Source organism: Macrotis lagotis, chromosome 3, assembly GCF_037893015.1.
Source record: "Macrotis lagotis isolate mMagLag1 chromosome 3, bilby.v1.9.chrom.fasta, whole genome shotgun sequence".
Taxonomy (NCBI): Eukaryota; Metazoa; Chordata; class Mammalia; order Peramelemorphia; family Peramelidae; genus Macrotis; species Macrotis lagotis.
Window position 1 is genome coordinate 64,164,080 of NC_133660.1, and position 27,927 is coordinate 64,192,006.

The 27,927-nt window shown below is 37.8% G+C and overlaps 2 protein-coding genes across 4 annotated transcripts in view; one reads left to right on the plus strand and one right to left on the minus strand.

Moving 5' to 3' along the window:
- CISD2 (CDGSH iron sulfur domain 2) overlaps positions 1-14,970 on the minus strand; it is a 33,605-nt gene extending 18,635 nt beyond the window's left edge. For both annotated transcript variants that reach the window (XR_012476906.1, XM_074228790.1), the window contains exon 1: positions 14,793-14,970. Coding sequence is in view for 1 of the 2 variants with exons in the window: in XM_074228790.1 (XP_074084891.1) it covers positions 14,793-14,895 (103 nt within the window). In the remaining variant the exon portion in view is untranslated. The remainder of the gene's footprint in view (positions 1-14,792) is intronic.
- The window catches only part of UBE2D3 (ubiquitin conjugating enzyme E2 D3), a 151,789-nt gene that overhangs the window by 14,360 nt on the left and 109,502 nt on the right, over positions 1-27,927 (plus strand). Inside the window, exons 2-3 of one of the 2 annotated variants that reach the window (XM_074228789.1) lie at positions 13,997-14,107; positions 15,326-15,433. In XM_074228789.1, the coding sequence (XP_074084890.1) occupies positions 15,340-15,433 (94 nt within the window). In that variant the 5' untranslated portion in view covers positions 13,997-14,107; positions 15,326-15,339. Of the gene's footprint in view, positions 1-13,996; positions 14,108-15,110; positions 15,153-15,325; positions 15,434-27,927 lie in introns of those variants that run through there. The other variant, XM_074228788.1, reaches the window with a different exon arrangement.

Sequence of the window (27,927 nt, forward strand, 5' to 3'; positions counted from 1 at the left end):
CTGAGAATCAACTACCCAGCAAAAATGAATGTCCTCTTCCAGGGAAAAAGATGGATTTTCAATGAACCAGGGGAATTTCAAATGTTCCTGTTGGAATGGCCAGAGCTGAACAGAAGGTTTGATCTTCAGATACAGGACTTGGGTGAAGCATAGAGATTGGAGGAGAGGGGGAAAATATGAGGGACTTGATTAAGATGAACTGCATGTATTCCTGTATAGAAAAATGACACCGATAATACTCATATGAACCTTCTCAGTTAATAGAGCAGGTAGAAGGAGCTTTTATAGTTAAAGCACAGGAAAAAGCTGAATTTGAAGATAAAATATGGTATAAAAATGGAGTAAATAGAAAAAAGGGAAATGTAATGGAAGAAAGAAAAAGGAGAGGGGGAAGAGGCCAAGATATTTCATATAATAAGATTTTTCTTTATCACAATGAACTATTGCAATGTTATGGAAGGGGGGAAGGCAAGGGGGAATGAGGGAAATTTCTCTCTCATTAGAGGTGGCTAAGAGAGGAAACAGCATTTATACTCAATGGGGTATAGGCATCTGGAGTAAGAAGGGGGGACAGGGAGAAGGGGCGGACAGGGGGAAAGGGGGGGGATGTGAGTGATGGAGGAGAGGATGGACCATGGGGTGAGAGTGGTCAGATATAACACATTTTCTTTTTTTTACTTCTTGCAAAGGGCTGGGATTGGATGGCCTGTCCGGGGCCATAGGGCCAGGTGGATGCTGGGCCTAAGGGGTGGTATGGGGGCCTCAGGGCCTCTTGGCCCCAGGGCCAGGGATCTGTCTGCTGCTCCACTCAGCTACCCTACAGCAGAGTCAGAGTGAAAGGAGAGAGAAAATATAGTACATGGTAGTGGAGAAATACGAAAGGAGGGAGTTGTGATCAGCAATGGCAACAGTGGAAAAATATGGAGGTAACTTTTGTGATGGACTTATCATAAAGAATATTATCCACCCGCAACAGAGTTGTTGGTGTTGGAACAAAGACTGAAGCACATTTTTTATTATTATTATTTTTGGGGGAGTGCAGGGCAAATGGGGCTGAGTGGCCCGCCTGGGGCCATGTAGCAGGGTGATCATTGGGTGTCTGAGACCAGATTGGGACCCGGGTGCTCCTGGCTCAAGGGCCAATGCTCTGTCTGCCACCCAGCCACCCCTACTATTATTACTATTTTATTTTATTTTGGGCTTTTTTTCTTTTTTTGGTTTTTGCAGGGCAGTGGGGTTGGGATGACTTGCATGTCACACAGCTGAGTGATTATTGGGTGTATGGGGCCAGATATGGGCTCGGGTGCTCCTGGCTCCAGGGCTGGTGCTCCATCCATTGCGCCACCTGGCCATACCTACAATTATTACTATTTTTTTTATTTTAATTTTTTTCTCTCCCCTTTATCACTCAAGCAAGTCTACATTTTTTAGAGGGAGGGGGTATTTTGTTTACTCTTCAACAAGAATATTTTATTAATGTATAAAAAACATTATTTGTACAAAATGAGAATAAACATTAAATTAAAAAAAAAGAATGAAGGACAAACATCATTATCACATAAATGTCAGATAAAAAATCATAAATGTAAAACTTCATACCCTAAATAAGTATGTGCTAATTTTATAATAATAATAATAATAATAATAATAATAATAATAATTATTATTATTATTATTATTATTATTTCCCAGTATTGTAAAGGATCTGGTTTGGGAAGAAAATAGACAGGAGTCAATCATATGCAAAATATGCTATTTAAAATGAATATATTGCAAGCTGAGAATATGCCTGACTAAAATTGGAAAATGACGTGAACTCTAATGGAGAAAAACTGTAGTTAATTGAATGAGTCAGTTAATTGATAGATGGTTAAGTCTTAACTACTTTGTACTTCAATTTCTTCAAATATTATTTAATGTTATATTTCAAAATAGATGATTATGATTCTGAAAGCATTATGAAATATTAAAATACACATAAGCAGGCATAATCTTTTTTTGTACAGAAATGCAACAATATACCATAAGAATTATAAAACTCTTCCTGCCATTTGAACCAATGAACCAAGACTTACAACTTTTTTGAAAAATACACACAACTCAAAGTTTCAATGAAATTTTATTTATAATAATAAACAAATGGAAACTACCTTTCAAATAAATAGCACTCATTTTTTTAATATAGGATAATAGATTAGAAGAGAAATGGAAATCAACAGGATGTTTTTATTATTTTGTTAATATATATTTTTAAAAAATTATAATTTGGAACATATGGCTTTATGCATGATCATATTCATTTAGTTACATTTGTTGATGATTATTAAATCTAGGATAAAATAAATGCATGCCTAAAATAGTAATTTTTAAAAATTAATTTGTGTATTAATTTGTGATATTATTAAGCATATCTGTAAAATAAAATATGAGTCATGAAAAAGTAAAGCGACTTACTAAATTAACAAAGTAAGTTGAAAAACAAGGTACAGAATCCTGAGCCTTTCATAAACTTAACATGCAACCACTTAACTAAGTTATAAGTAGAGATCAAATGGTATTATTTTGATTCATTAGACTACCTCAGAAAGTATTACTTTTTTTTTTAAGGTTTTTGCAAGGCAAATGGGGTTAAATGGCTTGCCCAAGGCCACACAGCTAGGTAATTATTAAGTGTCTGAGACAGGATTTGAACCCAGGTACTCCTGACTCCAGGGCCGGTGCTTTATTCACTATGCCACCTAGCCGCCCCAAAAGTATTACTTTTCTGATAGGCTTAAAATCAATTTTCATCAACAATACTGAATGTTAATTTTTCTATTATATGATAGGGAGATACACTATTATCTCTTCTAGCTTAGCAGAGGCTAGCACAGAATTAACAAGTACTTAATAAAATTTTTGTTTACTGATAATTTAGAAAATTGTAGAATTTAATTTCAATTTAATGACATAACTTCTGTAATGGGAAACAATATCCTGAGGTATAAACTCTCTTTCCCTTAGTTAACCTCATCTGCAAAACAAGGGGAGGCAAGATTGGATGGCACCAGGAGTTCATTTCAGCTCAAAATCCATGTCATATGATTTTTATAAATTTATAAGTTATAGGACAGACATTAGCATCTTTATATGATTTTTGGGATAATAAATGGCATATCTGTTCTTTTTTCCTATACTCTATTTTGTAGTTAATGGCTGGTTTTTACATTTTCTTATGTAGATATTTATTTTGCAATAGTTTCTATACCCTGTGAATATACTATAAGGGTAGGAATAAGAAAACAAGAATTTATCAGACTATTAAATGGCCGACCTTGTACATAAATCAGTTTGTGCCATTGAGAAATGAACCTTATAAAAGGGAACAAGAATGTGTACATCTAAGTATACCCAAATAAATACAAACAAACTTTGGGAGAAAAGTAGGGCTTGGGAGGATGTAAACTGAAGGAATCACCAAAGCCTGAGATTTTAAGAGGTGGAGGTAAGGAGGAAGTATCTCCTAGCTGGAAGTGTAAAGTCCTTTGGGAAGAATCACAAAAAGGCCATTTTGGCTGACACAGAAGTACAAAATGAGCAATACAGAAGGTCAGAAAGACAGTTTGGAAGTAGACTGTGAAGGGCTTTAAATACCAAACAGAAGAGCCTGATCCTACAGGTAACAGGAATCTGTTGTGGCTTATCAAGCTGGTGAGTGACCTGGTCAGACCTGTGCTTTTGGAATCTGACCTTAGTAGTTGTGAAGAGGAAAGGATTGGAGAAGGGAGATACTGGGTGCAAGAAGATCGGTTAGGTAGGTATTGTAATAGCACAGGGGAGAAGAAATGAAACCTTGGACTAGAGTGATAGCTGTATGAGTGGAGTGAAGGGGAAAGGTGTAAGAAATATTGTGGAGATAAGATAAAATAAAGCTTGGCAAATGATAAGAAAATAGATATGAGAAGTAAAACAGAATGAGGAGTTGAAAATAGTAGCTGCAAACCTGCATGACCAAACATTAGTTTCTATGTGTCTTTTATTTATATAAAATATCCCATATTTGTTTATATACAAAAATATCCCCCTAATGATTTATGCATATGTATACCTTCCTGACCATATAAAAGAGAAAAAGAGCCTCTTATTATTCTAGAAATTATTGCATACACTGTACTATCAAGGCTTAACAAGGAGTTAGCCTGTAGAGTTCTTTGAGACTGATCACCAATACAACAACCAATTAGGATTAACCTTGTAAATACCACTGCATCCTAGCCTTTGACAACCAAATATGTGGGTTGGTTATAGACCTCAGAGTACTGAATACTGGGGTCTAGAGGGTAGCTAAGTGGCTGTCACAGCTTCAAATGCTATGTAGATGGGTGTTATTATTAAAAACCTGATAATAGCAGAATGTCTCTGAGAAACACCTCTCTTCCCCAATTTGAATGAGATTTTAGGAGATCACCTAAATCCAGTATTTTCATTTTGCAGTTGAGAAACATGAGGGCCAGAGATTAAATCACTTGCCCAGTGTCATGTACATGAAGTTAGGAGCAGATCTGGGATTCAAATGCAGGACATTTGACAGCAAACCTGGTATTCCTTCTATACAACACTACCTTCCAATTCCTAAACGGATCTAATGGAAAATCATAAAAAAAAACCTTTATAGTATATTTGAATTTATAGATCAATTCTTATTTTCAAATCCCTAATTGTCTCTGATGCATTAATTCAGAAGGCTGCCCACTAGCTCCAAACTAATCTGAGCAGCATGTTTGTACCTTAGTAGCTATGAAGCAGGTGAGCACTTAGGTTTTTCAATACGAAATTTTAGGTTTTTGCAAGGCAATGGAGTTAAGTGACTTGCCCAAGGTCACACAGCTAAGTAATTATTAAGTGTCTGAGGCTGCATTTGAACTCAGGTCCTCCTGACTCCAGGGCTGGTGCTCTATCCACTGCACTACCTAGCCATTCCCCAATATGAAATTATTAAGGCTCTTTTGCATGACAGAGGATCCCAGAAGCACTATTCTATTACCTTGATGAAATGAACAGGATAACATCAGTAAACAGGAATAGCAAGATAATCTCTTCTGTAGGGAATCATCTTGATTTGGGTTTGGAATTGAACAGGAAAAAAAATCAGGCTAGAATGCAATTGGGAAACTGCAAGATTTTTAATGATCCTAAGTGGCTCCCTAAATCTCAAAACTACCATTTTAAGACAATCATACTTCTGAAGAGGGTGTTAGATGGCTGTGTTATCATGTACATCAGGTAGTGGTTGGTCTGCCTCCCAGCTGATGACACTATTCTTTGATGACATTCCTTATGCTATTTAATGAGCATAGGCTGTCACTTCAAATACCCTGTGGTCTATTTGCATTTACCATGCAGTCTCCATTGCCATTTGAGTCAACCAAAACTCTGAGCCCTTGTTTTAAAATTTATAATTATAGACCATCAGCAGGAGAACCTTTTTTTGTCAAAAACATAGGTTTTGCACTAAAGTACAGTTTGGGATTATACTAAAGTATAACTGTGTGATGCAAAATACCAAAAACAGTCACTTTCTCCCATTCAATTCCAGACAAAGTATGGATATTTAATATTTGTCACATAACTGTGGATTAAGTCACTAAACTTGCCATCTAACAGAATGCTAACAATCTGGGAAATGGACATTTTTTTTATCCACTTTGTTTTGTTTTTCCAAGGCAATGGGGTTAAGTGACTTGCCCAAGGTGTGTCTGAGGCCAAATTTGAACTTGGGTCCTCCTGACCTTCAGGGCCGATGCTCTCTATCCACTGCACCACCTAGCTACCCCCTATCTTTTGAATTGTCACAGATTTCAATGAAGAGTACAAAACACAAGCAGGAGCAGGAGGAGACCTTTACCAGCCACATGAATCACCCCCCCCCAATTTGGATACTATACAAGAAATGTCCTTGATAATCAGCATCTTTAGTAGGCATGTGCTCACCTGATTAGTGTCTTACATGATGTTGATATAAGAGGGTCCGTGAACAAACTTATTGCTGCCACCGCATTTTTTCTAGGAATTTAATGTCTTAATATAGGCATGATCTTAATTTTCTGTTAAAAGTGGATTGATGACTTCCATAATAGTAACCAATTATTTCATTTCATCAATTCATTTTTAATGGGTGCTTTGTTTGGTACTTAACATGTCATACAATGATATTTCTAAAGTGCTTTGCAGACCTTAAAGAACTTTATAAGTCCTAATTATGATGATGATGATGATGTCCCAGAAGCTTCTGCCTTTCTTCTAAAAGAAAGTATTCATGAGTATTGAGTATTTTAGTAATTAATATTATTTTATTAGTATTTCTCCTAGCTCCACACAGTTAATACAATATTAAGTACTAAATAGTACTGAAACTTTTGAGTAGTCTATGCCTTCTTTCTCAAATTTGAGCAAAATTTTCCAACATATTTTTTTTACCCTTTTCCCACTTTCACATTTAAGTTGCTATGTACCAAAGTGTGATGACTTGGTTTGGAGACTCTTTTCAAGATGACTGGACATGGTTATGAGGAGAAAAGGAGAGGAAGCCCAAGTTTGGGGACCTGAAAGACCAGTAGAGGAATCACAGTTCCTCTCCCCCATCCATATACTACAGGTTGGATTAGACATTCCCTTAAGGGTGATAAAGCCAGGAGCTAACTGGTCTAAGGGTAGGACTAGGCTCAAGCTGTGCTTCCCTCAAAGAACCTTTCTAGTGGCCTCTGGAAATTTTTTATTAAGAGGTATCCTGGTCACCTGGGGATATTAACTGAGGACCATGACATCAGGGAGGTAATACCATGACATGCAAGAGAATTGGATTTAAGTGAGGGAAGGCTGTGCAAAGTGACCAGCTTCACTTTCTCCTCCAGAGCCATCTGGGTCCAGTGGTCAGGTATATAAATCAGGACAACTAGAGAGGGCCCTGGATGAAGTGGGAAAATTGACCTTTTTAAGGCAAGGTCTTTAACAGGTCTCAGTTTAACTGAGGTAAAGCCCATTCAGTGATTAAGGTTAGGTAAAAAAAGAAATGAGTCAAAAAATTGGCCTCTTTTACCTAATCAAAATAAAATTAAATCTAGGAGAGGAAGACTCTCAGGGTTTCTGGCCAAAACAGAGACAACTGCTATTTACATTCCTTGAATCAACCAGGGCCTAAACAAGTCGAGGTAGCCTCAGTACTCAGGTTTCTTTCTCAGTTCCATCAACCCCATCTGTCCCTTCATCACCCTTGGTGTCCTCTAAAACAATTTCCAGTTTATCAATGTCCTTGCTAAAATAAAAAGGTAGTTTTTCCGGTTAAAGATTTGGGGATTTTAGAGGAATACAAACTTCCATAATCTGTTAGGGCTGCCAGTAAAACAGATGTAATCTCGGGCTGTATTGAAAGACAGAGTCATCTAGCAATAAGGAGTAGACAGTCACACTATATTTCTCCTTTGTCTTATTTGTGTCTAATGGTGGCCATCTCTAGGGTAGGGGGTGAGGGAAGAGAGGAAAAATAAGAAATTTACTTGATAATTTTGTTGTGTATGGGAATAATAAGTTGTACACAGTGGATTTGCAGTCTCATGGTGCAATCATCTTTTTTATACCATACTATGAAAGATTTGTTTTATTTCATAAATTAATAATACAATGTAAAATAAAATAGGAAAGCTAAGGAGACAATCAAGGATGTGAATTCTCTGAAGCAACAAAATCTAAAATATCCAATAGGAAAGGAAGGTCAACCAAGAAAACAGAAGAAGTGAAAAACTGAAATTTGTGATTATGAAATTACTGGGAACAATTGAAGAGGATAGTTTTAGATATAATGGTACAGTTGAGAAGAAAATAAGCAGTTGGTAAGAAACTGGAAGCATCAAATACATAGAAGACACAACTGTAGGTAGATGAAATGAAAGGTTCAAGAGGAGGCTTTTTTTTTTAAGACTGAGGAACCTAGAATATGTTTATAAGCAAATGGTCATAAAGGAACTGATACAGGAGAAAGAGGGAATTACAACTGGAACAAAATTCTGGAGAAGGAGAAAGGATAGAGGATCCAAAAAACAGAGTGACTAATCTAAACAGGAATAGAGAGGACTCTTTGGTGTCCAGAGGGAAGTCAAAGGAAGCTTTTACAATCATGAAGGATGGTTAAAAAAGAGATAAGGCATCCCAGCTTCTAAATCCCAACTCCAAGAAAATCCTAAAAATAGTACTAGATCAAATAATAATCAAGATTTGGAAACTGGCCAGAAACAGTAGCAGATAAAGTTCTATAAGCAGAATCACAAGAGGAAGAGACTCTAATAAGAAAGTCCTAAATTTGTTGGAAACAAGCAACTGGGACCAGAACCAGGACCCTTACTACAGGCTCAGGAATTTTTCTGTCCCTGAGATTCCAGAAGGGATTTCAATGTTGTTGGAAGATGTAGAGTTGGTGAAAGTGAATGAATTCACACTTAACCCTAGAGTTTTATAAACAACTCAGGATTTATCATACAAGTTTACAGATTAACTTTTTTCTCCTTAGAGACAGCAAGCTACAAGAAGACAATTTGAATAACAAAGGATTAGGCGAGGTGCCAGAGGGAGAGAGAGTGGAAAAGGAAAGCAGCCAGGAGACCTGACTGAGCTGAGTGTGAGAGTGAGAAGAGCAGTCATAAGGACTGGTGTCCAGCCACATAGCAGAGAGGCCCAAGTCAGGAGCACGTGGCTCAAAAGAAAATGTTCATTCTTGTTCATTCTTGTAGGGAGACATGAGAGCCCTTCTTGTTGGGTCCCTGACTTAAATTCACTCCTGTAGTGGTTTGGACAAGGGTGTTACTTGGAGATTGCTCCAGCACCTGGCTCCAGGTATTCTCCAAATAGGCAAGCTATATATTGATCTTTCCTGTCCCAAAATGTGTGACCTTCAAGTCCAACTCTCATTTCTTGTGGAAGGTGATAGTCATGCCTGTACAAGTTTGACCATCGATGACACCATGGCCAAAGTCAGATTGAATTTCCAAAGTACCCCCACAGTACAGACAGAATTTTAACAGTGCAAAAGATTACAAAATTGTTTTCAATTACATTATTCACTATGCCCATAATTCCCTGCATCATAAAGATCTAATCAATGATCCAGTAGGATATAAATTCAAGAGATTAAGGCCAATGACCACCCTGCAAAAGGGACCTGGGGATGGAGTCTGGAGCTGGCATAAAACAACAAACAATAGAAAAAAAAATTGAGGAACTAAGACTATGGAGCTAAATAAGCAGACAATATAGGCAAAAATAAATAATTATAAGACATCTAAAGATGCCTAAAAGTCTAACATACCAAGCAAGAATAACTCCCTAACAATTGCAACAATTCAAAGTGTGGGGGGGCTTCTACAAGGAATATATAAATAACTAAAAATAATAAAAAAGATTAAAAATGAAATAAAACCTCTAGATGAAAAAAAATGGAAGAGAATAGCTTATAGAAAAAAGTGGTAAAATTTATCCCTAAATTTTATTCTAAAATTAAGACTTGACCAAAAAGAAAGCAATGACTTCATGAGGTAAAAAGAAAGCTTTCTCAACAAAAATACTGGCATAGTTTGCCATTTCCTTCTCCAGTTGATTTTACTGAGGAAATCGAGGCTAACAGGATTAAGTGACTTGCCCAGAGTCACACAGCTAGTGTCTGAGGTAGTACCTCAACTTGGAAAGATGAGTTTTCTTTACTCAAGGCCTAGCACTGCATTTACTATACTTATACTACCCAATAATTCATTTAACATTAAAGTATCTCTCAACTTTTAAATGCAAACAAAAGATACAAGCGAAACCAAGAGGTAAATTTGTATGAAGGGACTGTAAGATGCTAACATTCTAACATGAGAAGTGCCTCTTCAGCACCAACAATGGGGCTGGATTGGTTCTGTTCTAAAGATTTGAAAAAGAGAAGTAAAAAAAGAAAATATATCTTACTACAAATATATCCTACTCTCATAATGGAGGTTCACTATATCCCTAGACCTTTAAGGCTGTAACTTAGTCTAGCTTTGAAACCTCATCTGGGCGAGAAGTGGAAAGCATTTACTGGCTGGTTCCTCTCAGAATCTCTATTTTAACTAAAGTCACTAGGCTAGCCTTGTTTTTCATTCTTCTCCATGCTTTACTCCAGAGTCTTTGAACCTTTTTTTTCTTGGTCATTCCTTCTTTTGGGTATCTACCCTTTTATTTTCAGTTTCTTTTTAATATACTTTTCCTCATTAGAATATAAGCTGCTGAGTACAGTTGGTACAATTAGTGCCTGGCCCAAAGTAAATATTTATTAAATGAGAGTTGACTTAATTTAAGAATACACAGACATAAAGAGAGGGGGTGAAGGGCATGGGTGAGTTACTTTCTTAATGAAAGAGAGAAAGTTTCACCAGAAAAAGAAAGAGTTGGGTATAGAAGAGATGGCAGACTTAAAAGGGGAAATAGGATCTTTTCTTCACTATAAGAAGTTAAAAAGAGTACAAAAAAATTTAAGAAATGAGAAAACAGAAAAACTGGGAGTGTCTTATAGAGTGGTTATAGATTTTTTTTACTTTCATTTCCCCCCCCCCCCTTTTTTTTGCAAGGCAATGGGGTTAAGTGGCTTGCCCAAGGCCACACAGCTAGGCAATTATTAAGTGTCTGAGACCAGATTTGAACCCAGGTACTCCTGACTCCAAGGCCGGTGCTTTATCCGCTAGGCCACCTAGCCGCCCCTCATTTCCCCTTTTTAATGCTTGTTGTCTTCACGGTCATTGTTTCGCATTTGTTACCTGTATATTAGGTTATAGTTTGCCACGTTCTACCCAGAAATAGTTCAGAGAAGATTTTCTTACAGTGCTGAGTTCAAGTTCAAAGTGATCCAGTATGCAAAAGTGAATGGAAATTGTATTGCTTAAAGTCAGTTTGATCCTTCTCCAATTGAGAAAACAATCTGAGACTGGCAAAGGGAATTAGAAACCCTCCTCAAAAGGCCACAGCAGAAGACCTCCAGAGGGAAGTCAGCCAAATGACTGGATCTAGAGAGGGAATTGAAGAGATGGACTGAAGAGCAAAGGCTAATTGGAATTCCTGTGCCCACAAATGGTTCAGCAGGAGGCAAGAAGAATTGCTGATGAAAAAGATGTGACTGATTTCAAAGGACACAACTTGTGCTTCAGGCTCACGAAACGGAATGGTGCATGTGACCACCACACACCAGACTTGCACTGGGAGTGCTTGTGGTCAAATCAAGACCAGAGCACAGGCAGGAGAGTGGTCAGAGCCTCTCCTAATATAGTCATCAAACACTGATGGGAACTAAGGAATGGGAGGGGTTTTTTTTTTTAGGTTTTTGCAAAGCAATGGGGTTAAGTGGCTTGCCCAAGGCCACACAGCTAGGTAATTATTAGTGTCTGAGGAAGGGATTTGAATTCCTGACTCCAGGCCTGGTGCTCTAGCCACTGAGCCACCTAGCCACCCCAAGGAGTTTTGACAGTGATAAGGTGTTGTATGATGAATACAATTTGAGTTCAATAACTTTATGTAATACTTTTTTTTCATATTTCAGGCCCCCAAATTAAGGTGTATGTTATACATGGGGAAATATGGTATATTTAAAGAAAAAGAAGAATGCCTCACTGAACTTAAAAGTGAGGAAAATTTAGGTGCAGATACTGCCTGACAAGTTATTTAATCTCTTTGGGCCTCAGTTTCTTCTTTTATAAAATGAGCTTGATGACTTTATTTGGGGGGGGAGGATTTTATTTTATAGGATCAAAAAAATTTTTTTGGTTCTAAGGGGTCAAAAAATGGCTCTAAATAGCATATAAACTAGATGTCTTTTTAAAATTTTAATTCCATTTGCTGCAAATCTATATTTTCTTCCTCTTCTTAATCCTTGTGCCATGTTAAATACAATAAGAGCTTGATGACTTTCTAGATAACTTCTAGCTCTAATGATACTATGATTCTGTGAGCTTATGATTTACAGAAAAAAACATGAAAAAGACTTGCAAAGAATTAAAACTTATAAAGGAGTTACAATCTGAACTAACAAAGAGCTAACAAAGAAAAAAACCTATATAGATGAAATAGCATCCAAATACCTAAGTACCTGGTTTTGATCCAATAAGATAATTTGGCATTAAATTATCATTAGATAATATCTTGGATAAAACTCTGAAGGTTCATAGGTTTGTCAGCTCTATAGCCATCTCTGAAAAATGTGTAGGTAACTGGCACACAATATTAAGGCGTTCAGGTACATTATTATATGCCTGAGCATAAGTATCATACACGGTGTTTTTATAAATAATATGCAGTCCAAAGCAACAAAGTAATTTATCTTTGCAAAGAAGCTACACTCAGTTTCACTACTGTGCTTTAAAGCTGGCACTGTACTGTTTTCTAGCTTCAGTTAAAATTGTTTTTAAAAGTGGTCAGTCTTATACAGACATTGGTTAAAAAAAAATTAAGTCAAGATATTATTGTCAACAAACTTTAAAGGATACTGTCAATCTACCTTATCATACTGTAGTGCCTCATTCTAGCTGCTCCTGGATACAGATAAGCATTGTCTAAGTACTTAAATACCACATTGTAATCAAGAATCCCTTATGTTTACTAGAAATGCAGAGTCATGGTGAGAGAACAAGTGGCTGGAAAAATACTGTGAAAGGAAACATGAAAACTAGCAGAATGTCCTAGTCACTTTGTCTCTGGAATATCTTAAAATGAATTCAACGCTGGAAAAGAAAGCTGAAGGACTAACAATCTGCTTTATTCACAAAATTTCTACCACAGTTCAATGCTGAAGATATTTCTAAGTAATCTCTACAGAGGCTTTTAAGTCTTGGATGATAGTGTACAAAAATGTCAGTAAATATTAAGTCTTGTTTTTACCAAAATTATTTTAATTTATCCTACTGAAAAGGTCTTATTTTTTCTAAATCAAATGGGTCTTAAAACAATGGTTAATTCCAGACATTAAACCAATAGACAACTCAAACACTAAGATTTGATGAAAGACAGAATATGATTAAATGAATGAGTAATATAAAGAGTTATGAGAGCTTTGAAGGAGGGTTGTCAGATTCAAGCAGGTTGTCAGGTTTTTCAAAAGGAAGAAATAACAGAACAACTTTCTAGGCAAGTTTAGAACATATAATGGAACAGTATATAACCATTTAGAGTAGTGAAGGAGAAAAGTAGGAAATAAAGCATGAAAGAATGGTTGGAGACTGTTTGTGGAGGATCTAAAATGTACAATATTTTGTAGACAGCAGAGTTAACGAAAATCTTTAAACAATGGAATAGCCTGAACAATATACAGTCTTCTCATTGTAAAGGTGCAAGCACTTCCTTGGAAAGATTGTTATGTGGATTAAATGAGATAAGATATGTTAAGTACGGTGCAAAGTTTAACCAAGGAAATGCTGACTGCTATTTGTGTGGAATAAAGCATGAATACAGTGGAATGATGTTAATGTGTACTTCTTTGAACTGCTTTTTTCTTTTTACACGTTTTGGTTAAAAAAGATGGCTTGTTGGGTGGGGAAGAAGAGATATATTTAAGAAAGAAAGGTAATATAAAATAGAAAACGTTTTAAGTAAGATTCTTAAAAATAGCTATGCAGCAGGAAAATTAATCTGTGTGAAGCCACTCCCTTAAGGAAATACATTGCCACAAAATTAAAACCTCTGAAGGGAGGCCAAGCCAGTCCTCAGTTTTAAGCTTTTAAAAGCCAAGACAAAAGCGGCGAAATGAGAACTATTTGCTACCCTAGAAAGAGGAAGTAACCGAACTTAAGAGAAAAATAGTACTTTGAATCTAAAAACAACCCGGGGACCTGGAGTTTCAAGACAAAAGGGGTTTTTTTTTAACCCTTTTGGGGAATGTTTTTTAAAATGTTTGATGACCATATTTCAAGATAATTGAATCAGTCTAACTGATTTTTTGGAAATTCCACGTTATTTTACGCTTTTACAGATACCACTGGAAGAAGGGGCCTATAGGAGTCACCAGGCTGCCAAAGGGCTCCACTATCCAAAAGAATCAACAATCGCACCAGGGCTTTCACTGAAACAGAGAAAACACAAGGTAGGCAGAGGCCGCACTTACAAAAGCAGCATTTGCTAACTGGGCTGGGGCGGCTGGTGGACAGAGCACCGGCCCTGGAGTCAGGAGGACCTGGGTTCAAATCCGACCTCAGACACCCAGCTGTGTGGCCTTGGGCAAGCCACTTAACCCCGTTTGCCCTGCAAAAACAAAAGCAAAAGTTTCTAAGTCGGAGCCCGCTCCCGGGGACGCCCGGCGGGGCCGCGCAAGCTTGGGTCGGGCCTAGGTGGGACCCGATGGAGACGGCCGGTCAAAAAGTGAGGAGCGGGCGCCGCCGGGCGCCCACGAAGTGCCGCGCCCGTGCCTCAGAGCGCGGTGACCCCGGCTCGGGGACGTAATGCACGCAGGCGGCGGCCGCCAGGACGCCGCGGCACGCGCAGGCGCGGGAGAGTCGCGGCCGGGCCACCCGCCCACTTCCGCCTCCTGGGGGGTCACGTGGTTCCGCGCTTAAGACCCGCCTTCGAACGTACGCCGCTGTCTGCCTTGCCACCACCGGTAGAGGGCAGGTCGGATGCAAGCTGGGGCAAAACCCTGGATTAAGGGCTAAAACAGCGATTCTCCATCTTCTGTCCCTCTCATATCTATGATATACCTAGATGTATATATACATATACATAAATATATATTCACGCACACACACAGACACACACTTCCCTAATTCGTTTACCTGTGAGCCGGGCGAACCCGGTAATGCTCTCCGGGACGGGGAGCCGTTTGAGGTAGGCGGGGAGCTGCACCTTCACGATGCGGGCCACGCTCTCCAGCACCATTCTCAGGCTCCGAGCAGCGGCGTTCTGCCGGTGGAGTGGCTCGGACCGCTACTGCGCCTGCGCCTGCGCCGCGAGCCGGGACGCCTTCGGTCTCCCAGCCGAACTCGGCTCGGGATAGCGCGGGAGCGGGGCGGGGCGGGCCCGCGGCGGGGGAGCGGTGACCTGCCGGCCGTTGATTGGTGGCTCCGCCGATGACGTAGACGGAAGGAGCGCGAGCCGGGGTCGGAGACGGGCTCGATTGGCTGCAGCAGGCAAGGGTGAGCGGGCAGCCGGGGCCCAGAGCCGTTCCCTGGGGCTGGAGAGGACAGTGACCGCCTTCGAGGCCCGGGCTTTCGCCTCCCTGCTCGCAGCGCGGTGCGGGACCAGGAGCCACACTTGGTTTTTTTGTTTTGTTTTATTTTGTTCTTATCATTTTTTTGTTCCATCACAGAATCGCCTGAAGAAATGCTCCCTGTTACCAAAGCTCCTCCAGTTCGAGACAGCAAGCGTTTATTAAACGCCTACTGTGTCAGCCAGGATGTGCAAAGCATTGGAGATGGTTAAGTAGAATAATAATAATAATAATAGCGTTTAGATCCAAGTAAAGTGTGGCTACAAGTAAAAATGAAGAGCATGCTCTGACGGAAAGCCTTCTAGACTGACAGTTATGTCTCAGATAGACTGTGGATAAAACTATGAACTAACTGGGCCCAGAATCAAAGAGGAAAAAGGGGGATTAACAATTATCAAATTGCACAATGTTTCCTATGACCCCAAATCTCTCCTTGAAACAAAATTACCTCATTCTCCAAGGATTTAGAATTGCAGAATGCCAAAGGACAAACCAGAAACAAATGCTCAGCATAAGTAAGCTATAACTTATTATCATTGCAATTTGTTCCCTACAAAAAGAGAATTCAAGATGGATGACTCCAGAAGTCAGAGTTAGGGATAATAAATGGACGCCCTGTAGTAACATTCGTGCAGTGTCAAGCAATGTCATGCAATTAATATTGCATTAATATTCATGCAATGTCAAGGGGCCTAAAGGGAGTCTATCAAGTACTGAATTTTCCCCAGATTGTATTAATAATATTCATGCAACATCACAAGGGGCCTAAAGGGAGTCTATCAAGTAGTGAATTTTTCCCAGGTGTGGTAATATGGTAATAACCAAGAAAAGGAAGAAGATGTAGAGGAGTTGACTTCAACATTAGTGGAGGGAATGTTCACAGACATGAAATCATGGGTCCTTGAACTATAAATACTACAATGCATTGTGCAAGGTGTTTAATAAATTATTTTGATGATCATGCTTAAATGATTGAGGTGTTAAGGAGGTCCATTAAAGTTGTTGAAGTCTAAGTCTAGCCTAAAAAATTTTACTGAGGTTGTTAGCCTTATAATCTTAAAAGACTGAAGATAGTAACTTGTTGGGAAGGCGTAGGAGACCATTCTGGGGAGTGAAGATCCCTTTTAGCAAATTTAGTATCTCAAGCCCCAAAATCATGACTTTATCTTAGTGAAGGTCTCTGGACAATGGTTCCCTGAATTTGAACTTTGAGATGCCAAATCACTAATAGAGATATAAAAATTAAAGTAACTTTGAGATTTTAACTCATCATACCCATTAAATAGAATACTCCTGAAGAAAGGAACATGCTGGAGGTGCTGCTATGGAAAAAGTGCCATATTTTGTAACTTTAACTGTAACACTTAACAGTGTCTGGCATCTGATAAGCTCTTAAGAAGTGCTTGTGAAATGACTAATAATATATATTGATGGTTGATTGAATAGTGAATTGGTGGAGAGCAAAGTAGAGCAATACTCTGAAAGTTACCCAGCTGTTTATTCCCTTTGATTCAGCATTAGCTTGCTCTATACTCCAGTGAGACTAAAGGAAGATGAAAAAGAACCATGTCTACAAAAAATATTTATAGCAGCTCTTTTTTTGTACTAGAGAAAAACTAGAAGTGAAGAAAGCTAAACAAAATATGGTTTAGAGATGGAATGGAATATTATTATGTCATAAGAAATGACTAAGTGAACCACTTGAGAGAAGCCTGGGAAGATTATATGAATTAGATGCAAAATAAAGCAGAATTAGAAGAATAGATTGTACAATAGTAATGTTATAAATAAAAGCAACTTTGAAAGACTTTAAATTGACCAATGCAGTGATCAAACAGGATTCCAAAGTACTGCAGATGAAACATATTTCTCATATCCACGCAGATGATAAGACCAAGAATAAATATAGAGACAAATGTTTTTGGACATGACCAATGAGAGAATTTGCTTTGTTTGAACTATACATATTTATTACAAAAGTTTTCTTTTTTCATTTTTGGGTTGGGGGCAGAATAAATGCTGTTAATTAAAAACATATTTTAAAATGTAAACTTAAGGGTCTTAAATCAACCTATCAATCCACAGATTTACTACTTTAAAAAAATGTTTGAGAGGTTTTTGCTTTTGCTTTAAAAAAAATTACAGTGACTTCTAAATGTGCCTGTTCCATTTCTTCCTGTACATATAGCAGCATTGTCTTATAAAAAAAATTAAGCAAAGGAAACTGACAAAAATGTAGCATTCCATATCTGTCATCTATTCCCTTTCTATGAAGAGGGTAGTGTTTAATCATCAGTCTTCTGAAATCTAAATTATGTTGTCTTGTAGTTTTGTTTTCTTTTCTATTACTGTGATCATTCATCTGTATTGCTTCCTTAGTTCTGCTTTCTTCAGTCTCCCTCAAGTTTTAAGTCTTCATAAGTTCCTCTGAATTCCTCTTATTTGACATTTATTATGGCACAATAGTATTTAATTACATCCCCATACCATAATTTGTTCAATCCCTGCCCATTTGATGGGTACCCACTTTGCTTCCAGTTTTTTGCTACCTATTCCCTCCATGTAACTACTGAGTATGTCAGTGTACAGCATAGATAACATAGCCTCAAATGGCAATCCCAGATGAAAGAATATGATTTAAGCTGATTTTTGTCCATTTATTACTACTGAAGAGACATAAGCCTTCTTTTAGAATTTAGAGACATATTTTATTCTTTTTACTCAGAGATGTGCTAAGTCATACCTAAACACATGTATGAATCCATATTTGTAATAATGTTAAGAAAAAACTGAGTAAAAACTAACCTATATCCAGATGACCACTACCAAAAATAGACATTGGAAGGAGAGGGAGAGGTCATGCTCAGAGTGTTGGGAAAAGCTATGTATTTATCAAAAAGTGTATACTATGTGTAAGGATTCATTCTGAGATAACAGAACAGGGATCAATGATGGTCAAGCCTATGATTTCTCAATGTGCTGTCAAGCAAGCATAAGTTCATACAATTAGGAATTATATTTATCATGTGGTCCCAGAATTCAAAATCAAGCCTGAAAGGATTTCTTTGCCTAATTTAGTTTAAGTTCACTGATAAATTTTGTTTTGTATAAAAGACCATAAAATTTAGCAAATAATATCAGTTGATGGTGGGATCTTAAACCAAGTTCAGAAAGGGTTAAAAAAAAAAAGTGAGTGATGGCAATGAATATAGATAACTTTTCCCCCGCCTTTTTTTTTTGTTTCTTTCATATTATTACAATAATCTTGCTATGAGTAAACATACCCCCCCACCTCCCCAAAGAAGATGAGAGACCTCAAGAATAGTTAGAGAGAAAAAAAAATACTTTAGTCTATGTTCAGATTCCAATGGCTCTGTCTCTGGGATGAGTTGCCTTCTTTATCGTAAGTCCACAAAGAAGTTGCTTCAATATTTATCCCACAGTTGCTATTACTAGCTATATTTCCCTCCACTTTATTCCTTCCCACTCACTTATTCTATTCTCTGTCTCTCCTTTCACCCTTTCCTTGTCCAAAAGCATGTTGTATCTGAGTACCCTCTCCCACAATCTTCCCTCTCTTCTATCACCTATTCCTCCCTTCCCTCCCTCCTCATTCCCCTTCATCCCATCCCTTTCCTTCTCATTTTTCTCCAACATAAGATAGATTTCTATACCCTATTAAGTGTGTATGTTATTTCCTCTTTGAACCATTTCTGATGAGAATGAAGGCTTACTCATTTCCCCCTTGCTTTCCCCTGTTCCACTCCATTGAAAAAGCTTTTCCTTGACTCTTATGTGAAATATCTTAGCCCCTTCTTCCTCTCCTCTCTTCCTCCTAGTACTTCTCTCTATTACCCATTCACTCCATCTTTTTACTAAATTATACCATGTACCTTGTCTATATATGCTCCTTCTAATTGCTCTTATAAATGAGAAAGTTCATATGAGTTATCAGTATCTTCCTCCCATGCAGGAATACAAACAGTTCAACATCATTAAGTTCCTCATAGGTAGTCCTTCTTGTCCACCCCCGTCTATGGTTCACCTGAGTCCTGCACTTGGAAATCAAACTTTCTGTTCAGCTCTGGTTGTTTCAATAGGAAAGTTTGAAAAAATCCCTATTTCATTGAAAGTTCATCTTTTCCCCTGGAAGAGGATGTTCAGTTTTGCTAAATAGTTGATTCTTGGTTGTAAACCAAGATCTTTTGCCTTCTAGAATCATATTCCAAGCCCCACAAACCCTTAACGTAGATGCTGCCAGATCCTGTGTAATCCTGACTATAGAGCCACGGTAGTTGAATTGCTTGTTTCTGGCAACTGAAGTATTTTCTCTTTGACTTGGGAGGTTTGGAATTGGGCTATAATATTCCTGGAAGTTTTTCTTTTGGGATCTCTTTCAGGAGGTGATCAGTGAATTCCCTCAGTTTCTATTTTACCCTCTGCTTCTAGGATCTCAGGGAAATTTTGCTGTATTATTTTTTCAGAAATGAAATCTAGGCTCTTTTCCTGGTTGTGACTTTCAGGTAGCCCAGTTATTTTAAAATTATCTCTTCTGAATCTGTTTTCAAGATTAGTTGTTTTTCACAGCAACATGTGGGTGATGTTCAACCTTGAAGGACTCACTCATTCCATCATTGCAACAATCAGGAACAATTTTGGGCTGCCTGCAAAGGAGAATACCATCTGTATCCAGATAAAGAACCATGGAGTTTGAACAAAGTTCAAGGACTATTCCCTTTAATTTAGGGGGAAAAAAGCAGATATCTTATTGTCTGATCTTGTTATCTCTTAGACTTTTTGTCTCTTCCTTAAGAATATGGTTTCTCTCTCATCACACTCAATTTGGATCAATGTACAACATGGAAACAAAGTAAAGACTGACAGATTGCTTTCTGGGGGGGAGGGAAGTAAAATGGGGGGAAAATTGTAAAACTCAAATAATATCTTTAATAAAAAAAAAGATTAGTTGTTTTTTCCAATGAGATATTTCACATTTTCTTCTAATTTGGGGGGAGGGTTTGGAATAGTTTTATTTCTTCCTGATTTCTTGTAAAGTCATCAGCTTCCTTTAATACCATTCTGCATTTGAAGGAGTTATTTTCTTCAGAGAGCTTTTTTATCTCCTTTTCCAGCTGGCCAATTCTGCTTTGTAAGGCATTCTTCTCTTCATTTGCCTTTTGTTTTGCTTTTTCCATTTGTTTTTTAACATATTATTTTCTTCAGTATTTTTTGTATTTCTTTCACTAAGCTGCTGATTTGGTTTTCATGATTTATTTGCATTCCTCTTATTTTTCTTCCCAATTTTTCCTCTACTTCCCTTAAAAAGTCTTTTTTTTCCTATTCTCTATTTCTCTTGGAGGTTTTGGGTGCAGAAGCTTTGATTTTGTTATCTTCTGAATCTTCCATGGGACCAAAGTAATTTTCTATGGTCAGATTCTTCTTTTTCCTGTTTGCTCTTTTTCTCAGCCTCACCCCACTGAGACGTTAATTCCTCCAAGGTCTTATGAGAGCCGCTGACTGCTCTCTTGCCTCTGCTTTGATATGTGGATGACCACAGGCACTCCCCCTTGCCCTGGAGCTATGAGGAAAGTCCCTGCTCAGCTATGGTAATATGGAAACCCAAGCTGCAACCTGGATCTAAGTATGAGCAAACAGCAGAGTCCCGCTCCAAGGAAAGCAGAGAATCCTCTGCAGTCTCCCCCGACCCCCTTACTGTCTGTGGCCTGTATTCTGGAGTTGCAGGCTAGCTTTCCCAATTCTCACTGCAGGTCAGCACCACAGGACTGCTCTGAGGCAGGTGCTGGCTCCACACTCACTCTGGTGTGGCAGAATTCTCCCATTACCCCCTTCAAGCTTTTCTTGGTGATCCCTGGGCTTTGCTGCACTACGCTGCAGCTGTAGCTTTTTCCAGTCCCCAGTCCTGGTGAAACAGACCTTTCCTGCAAAACTTCTAAGTTGTCTTGGATTGGGAAATTGTATCACTCAGTCTTTTTGTGAGTTCTGCCCCTCTAAATTTTTGCTAGAGTCATAATTTGCTGGCTTTTGGAGTTTTTTTTTTTTCGGGGGGACACGTTTCCAGGAATTCCTGCCTTCACACTGCCATCTTGGCTCTGTCCCTGAATGTAGATGACTTTTCCCAAAACTTTAGCTCTGAAAAGAAATAGAAGTATATGCAAAAGCAAGGGAAAGTTTTTGTTGTTATTTTTGTTTTTTCAAGGATATGGAAGACCCAAGCATATTTATAAGCTATAGAGGAATTTATAAATAACAGATTAAAGATAAGACTGGGGGGAGATGAGCATGACTAAAGGATCAAGGGGTGAAAATGAGAGGGGTTGAAATCAAGGGCAAAAGTAAAGGCTTTAGCCTTGGTAAAGAGAAGGGTCACTTTTTTTTCAGGGATTAGACAGAATGAGAGAATAGTGAATGCTTTAGAATACAAAAAAGAGAAGAGGAATCTCATGATGGATATTTTGCTTTCTCAATATAAATTAGAAGTCAAGCTCCTCTGCTGAGAGAGATGAGAAAGGGAGAAAGGGTAATAACTGAGAGTTGAGGAAGGAAAAGATTTGAAATAGCTACTGTGAGAACTGATGATCAGGGTATTATGCAGCAGCACTGATGGCACTAAAAATTTTTTCTTCCAAAATTAGATAACAAATGCTTAGAGGTTGTGTTTTTTCTTCACATGAAAGGAGGTAGGTGGTGGGAGTAGGGTTGGGATTGATAAAGCATTAATTGCATCCAGAGGGCAAGAATTCTGGGACAGAGGAAAGTTTATAGATCAACTAGTTAACTTGAGAGTCAAGATCTGGAAGGAAGGAAAGGGAGGTCAGTGCAGGTCAATGGATAATAATAATAGTTATCAATTATATAGAACTTTAAAATTGCAACTTGCTTAACAAGTATATCATTTTATCCTCAACAACCCTGGGAGGTAGTTACTATGATTATTGCCATTTTCAAGTAAAATGAAGGCCCAGAGAGGTTAAATGACTTGCCCAGAGTCACACAGCTAATAAAATGCCTGAGGCCAGATTTAAACTCAGGACTTTCTAACTTCAGGTCCAGTGGTCTTTGCACTGTATCACTTGAGCAGAAAAAAACCAGAAGAGTGGAATGACTCAATAAGAATGTATAAACAGAATAGGTTTAATAAGAGTGAGAGAATCAGAAGAATGGAAGGTTAGCATTATGGAGAGGAATTTGTGAGTTCTCAATCATTTGAAGCTACCAGATAGTACAATAAATAGAGAACTTGGGTTGGGAGTCAGGAAGACCCAAGTTCAAATTCTGCTTCTGATACTGAGAAGCTCTGTGATCCTGGGCAACCTTTCCACACATTAATTTCTTTATCTGTAAAACAAAAGGGTTGGACTCAATAACCTCAAAGTTCCTTCCAATGCTGAATGTATTATCCTGTAATCCATAATATAAATAGAAAAGTTTTGTGTGGTGATGATTTCCAAGGTATGGCTAAAATGTAGATCATGGGAGTTGTGGATTTTGATGCCCTGGGGTAAACATACAATACATATACGTATATGTGTATATTTATGTATCTTCACTCTAGTCTATTACATATATATATATATATATATGTGTGTGTGTGTGTGTGTGTGTGTGTGTGTGTACACATATATATATATATGTATATATATATATACATATATATATATATATATGTATGTATATGAGTAAAAGAGAAGGGGTTAGAGAAGAGATAAAGACAGTGAACCAGGTACTAAACTCCTTGAGAAAGGAAGGGAAGCAAGAAAGGACAAAATGCTATGGAAGTAATTGTTTTTAATTGCAACTGGGGAAAAATAAAATATTCAATTAAAAAAAGAAAAAGAAAGGAAAAAATGCTATAGAAGCAAAGAACTGGAAACCAAGTTGGTGCCCATCAGTTAGGGAATGGCTGAACAAATTGTATTATGTGAATGTAATAGAATATACTATATCACAAGAAATGAAGAAAGGATAAGATCAGAGAAAATTGAGAATACTTGTATAAATGGATATAGTATGAAGTGAGCAAAACCAATTATTTATACAATGATCTATATTGGAAACATAACCCTGCCTCAGACCCCATATTAAGAGAACCATAGAGACACTTCCACTAGAGTCTATAGGCCACTGAGATCATGAACTAGTGAATTGTACCTGGGAGGTTCACAAAGAATTCAATGTGGAAGGAAGTAGCAACTCTGGTAGAAAATGAGGTTGCTTCTATATTGAGGTCATGTAGAATTTTGCAGAGTTGAGTCCTTCTTTGGTCTAAAAGAAGCTTCTAGTATTGGGTAGCTGTGAAGAGGTGAGAATGTGAGCACTGGATCAAGGGGAATGGTTTTAGGTCATTTACTTTACTGCCCTGAAAGGCAGATTCTTTCTCTCATGACTCTAATCCAGGAAGAAGGGAGCTGCCATAACAGCCCCACTGCCTAATTGTTTTACTTCACCTTCTCTCTATGAACAGAGGAGTTAGTGCAGGAAAGCCCTTGTTCTTGCACCTCCTGGCCATGCCCAGGCAGTGTATTCCCATATTGGTTCCACTCCCCACTGTAATTTCTGTCCATTTCTTTATTACTGTTGATTTTAGTATTATATAGATCATGCTTATATCTTATGCTTGATTTTCAGAATTGTAGGTTGGGCCTCCTGGAGAAGCAGAAGGCATACTTATTAGCATCTAATGTGAGGTGTATTCAGGGAATGATTTCTTCCCTAGGAAATTACATACTTGGTAGTGTCACATTAAATGAATGAATGAATAAAGCTTACAATTATGTGCAAAGCACTGTGTTAAATAAATTCTGAAAATACAGATAGTAAAAACTACTTCATCCTCTCTAGGAGTTCACATTCTGATGGGGAAACAACACATGGAATGTACAAGTCATTCTATGATCCCTTGGTCTTTGGATGTCTCTTTGATGTCATTTTGATTGAACTTTTTGATAGTGCCAGGAACATGAATTGCAAAACTTTCTTTTGGGGATCCTCAAAAGAAGTTGTTCAAGCACTTGTAGGAGTAGTTGCTAGGTTGTGTATTGCTTCCCAGGATGTTGGCTACAAACTCTGGGCTGGAAGAATGACTATTCCCAAGGCTCTGGGGTTCCTAGCCTGTCTTCATCAAGCTCCAAGGGGAAAAAAAGTTGTCAAGTGGTTTCACTTGCCTGGCACATGCTGCTTCAGAGATGGGATGGGATGGCCTCTGCTTCACAGGAGTTACTTCCCCAGATGATGGCTCTGAGAATTAGATTTGAAGTTGAAAGAGCCTGTCTGAAAGATGCTGTCATTCCCAGACTCCTGGGACTATCTGGTAAATATCATAAAAGCCACTGTTAACCAATCCCTTGTAGTTGAAAAGGAGAAATAAAAGCAAAGAGAAAGATTTGTAACCAGAAACCATAAGTTTTCCCTAACCTATTGTTACTGGTGAGACAGAAGCCCAAAATTTAGGATTAAATTAGTGTTCTTTCTCTGGTTATCTTTAAGGATGGCACTCCTAGATTATTCTCCTCTCCTTTCTTTTATCCCTCCCTCATTCTTTGCTAGACATGTTACAACATGCAGAGCAAAGCATACTATGCCCCCTTTTTAAAATTTATTTTTTTATTGTTTCTTTCTTGTGGTTTTTTGTACTCCTTAGTTCTAATTCTTCTTTCACAACATGACTAATATGGAAATATGTTAGACACGATTGTACATGTATAACCTATATTAGATTGTTCTTTGTCATGGGGAGGGTGGTAGAAAAAATGTGGAACTCAAAAGCTTGTAAAACAATGAATATTGAAGACTGACAATCTTTGCACATAATTGGAAAAAATAAAAGCTTTGTTTGGAAAAAAACAAACAACTACCTATCATATTTAAAGGATGATACTTGATGCTAAAAGACTTTATAGTTATAACCAATCAAGACACCGGAAAACTGATGATGAATCATACTTCCCACCTCTTGGCACAGAGATAATTGGATAGACATGCAGTATGAAACTGGGATTTTCTGACTGAAACTTGGGTAGAGGTGCAGAATGAAACTGGGATTTTCTGTCTAAAACTCTGGTATCTATGTTTCTATTATTGAAAAATCTAGATATGGAAGAGGAACAAATTCCTTTTTTCTTCATATTGTGTTTACCCATTTTATCTCCCCTTCTGATATGAGACTTGATAAAAATGGTTTCTCATTGAAATATCATTATGGAGAACTTCCAACTAAGATGATCGCTTGAAACATTGAAGAGGAGTGGTATATATTCCAGCAAAGATCTAATAATTATCAAAAGATTGAAGGAGAAACAATAGCAAGCTACTTCAGCCAGCCTAGCACTGAACAGAAATAGCCAGAACTCTGCAGGCACTGAAAAGGGAATACATTCAAGGAATCCAGTAAAAGGTCAGGCAAGCAAACAAGAAGCCTATCAGTGCTCTGACCAGAGATGATTCATGGGTACCTGAAGCCTGCAGCACTTTGTTTCTAGGGTACAGAAAGCCCTAAGAACCCTGATGAGGATGATCGAGGCAAGGTCAGAAACTCATAGTACTCTGACTGTGGGGCCCTGGAATGCTTCAAGGGAGACCAGAATGAAATCTATGTCACTCTTAACTAGAGATGCCAAAAGTCCCTGAAAGCCATAGTGTCCCCATACAAAATGAGCAAGAGAGGCACAAAACTGGTCAGGGCTATGAAAAATAAACATACCAGGAGAGGAAAAAGCCAGTACTAAAAGCCCAGGAAATCAAGATCAGGACCAAAAAGGGCCTGGTCACCTGCATCCAAGAGTCCTGAAAGGTAGAGTCTGGCTTTGACCCAGAACATCAAATTTATACCCATTACCTGAAGACAGTAGTAAATGGAAGATGCCAAATATTGTAAGGAAATATTTGGGGCCAAGAGATACCTAAGAAATAAACCCAGAAAAAAGGAATGATTGATTCCACAATAAGTACAAGTTTGAAGGGTAAAATGGCTTGGCCTTAAGCACCATAAGAATATATGAAACAAATTAAAACCAAATAGACCAGTCAGGATATTGAAGTATGAGGAAGCATTTTATCTTAGCTCCCTGACCACAGGACTTAGTGCAGAACACAAGGGCCACAATTCATTTACTCTGGGAGCCTTAAACTCAGACTCCAAAGGAACAACAGAGCTTCAGTGTTATTCTGATCTTGACCCACTAGAGATCTGATACATGGCATGTAGGTGAGAGTGCTGTCTTGTTGTCCCTATAACTCCAGCAGCAAGACAACAGATGAGACAGGATCAGACCATGAAAAAGCCAGAACAGTATCACCAGAAGTACACAGAGCCTGGCCTTTAAATAAAATAAATCCAGAGAGTAAAACTGAGAGAATGAGTAAACAAAAAAGATCAAAAGCTGTTATGATGCCAGGAATGCCCAAGGTCCAAACCCAAAACACCTTACATGCAAAGCTTCAAAGAAAAATATAGCTTGGCCACAAGATCAATTAATACTCCTTTTAAAAGTTTCAAGAGGGTGTTTTTTTAAGAATTTAAAATATTTTTAAATTCAATGAAAATAATAGAGGATAGAATTGGAAAAGAAGTTATGAGAATTAATATGTAATTATAAAAATTAAAGAGAATTAACATATAAACTCTTACATAACAGATTTCCTAAAAATAAGAATGGATCAAATAGAAATTAATGATCACATATGACAAGAAATAGCAAAACAAAGGGGGAAGGTTAAAAAAAGAAGAAAATGTAAGGTTATCTTGTGTTTTAAAAATGATCTAGGGGCGGCTAGGTGGCATAGTGGATAGAGCACCAGCCCTGGAGTCAGGAGTACCTGAGTTCAAATCCAGCCTAAGACACTTAATAATTACCTAGCTGTGTGGCCTTTGGCAAGCCACTTAAACCTATTGCCTAGCAAAAAAAAAAAAACTCTAAAAAAATGATCTAGAAAAATAGATCAATGAAAGATAATTTAAGAATTATTGGATTCTTCAAAAAATAAGTGACTAAAGGACATGAACAAATCAGTATGCTCCAAATCATTAATAATAATAGAAATACAAACTATTAGGGGTTGAGATAAGTACACTGGTTCATTGTTGGCAATCAGTACTACCATTTTGGAAAACAGTTTGGAAATTTCCATACTCTTTGACTAATTAGAAGACCATTGATAGAAGAAGGTACCTATATTTACTGAATTTATTGCAGTATATTTTATGATAAAGAAGTGAAAGCAAAGTAGATGCCCATAAATTGGGGAATGAATAAATAAATTGTGACAAATGACTATTTCTTATGGTAGGATGTTATAATAAATGATAAATGTGATGAATTCAGAGAAGCACAAATTGATATTGAATGAAATAAGTACAGCCTAGAAAACAATATACCCAATAATTACAACAGTAGAAATGGAAAGAACAACTACATAGAAAAAATCAAAAGTTAATGTTGCAAAATTACAAATGAAGTACAATATCAATGTTTGTGATATTCCTATATAGAAAGGGGTTCCTGACATCCTTCTGAGCCCTGAGAAATTCCTTAGAAATATAACTTGCTAGGAGCCTTTGGGTCTGAGAATAGTCTGATAGGACACAAGAGGTCATGGATATACCATTAAATTGTCTAAAGATTTACAAAACACCCTTGTTAGCCTAATTGTCTTGCTGTATCTGTTAGATTCCAGGACTGCCTTCC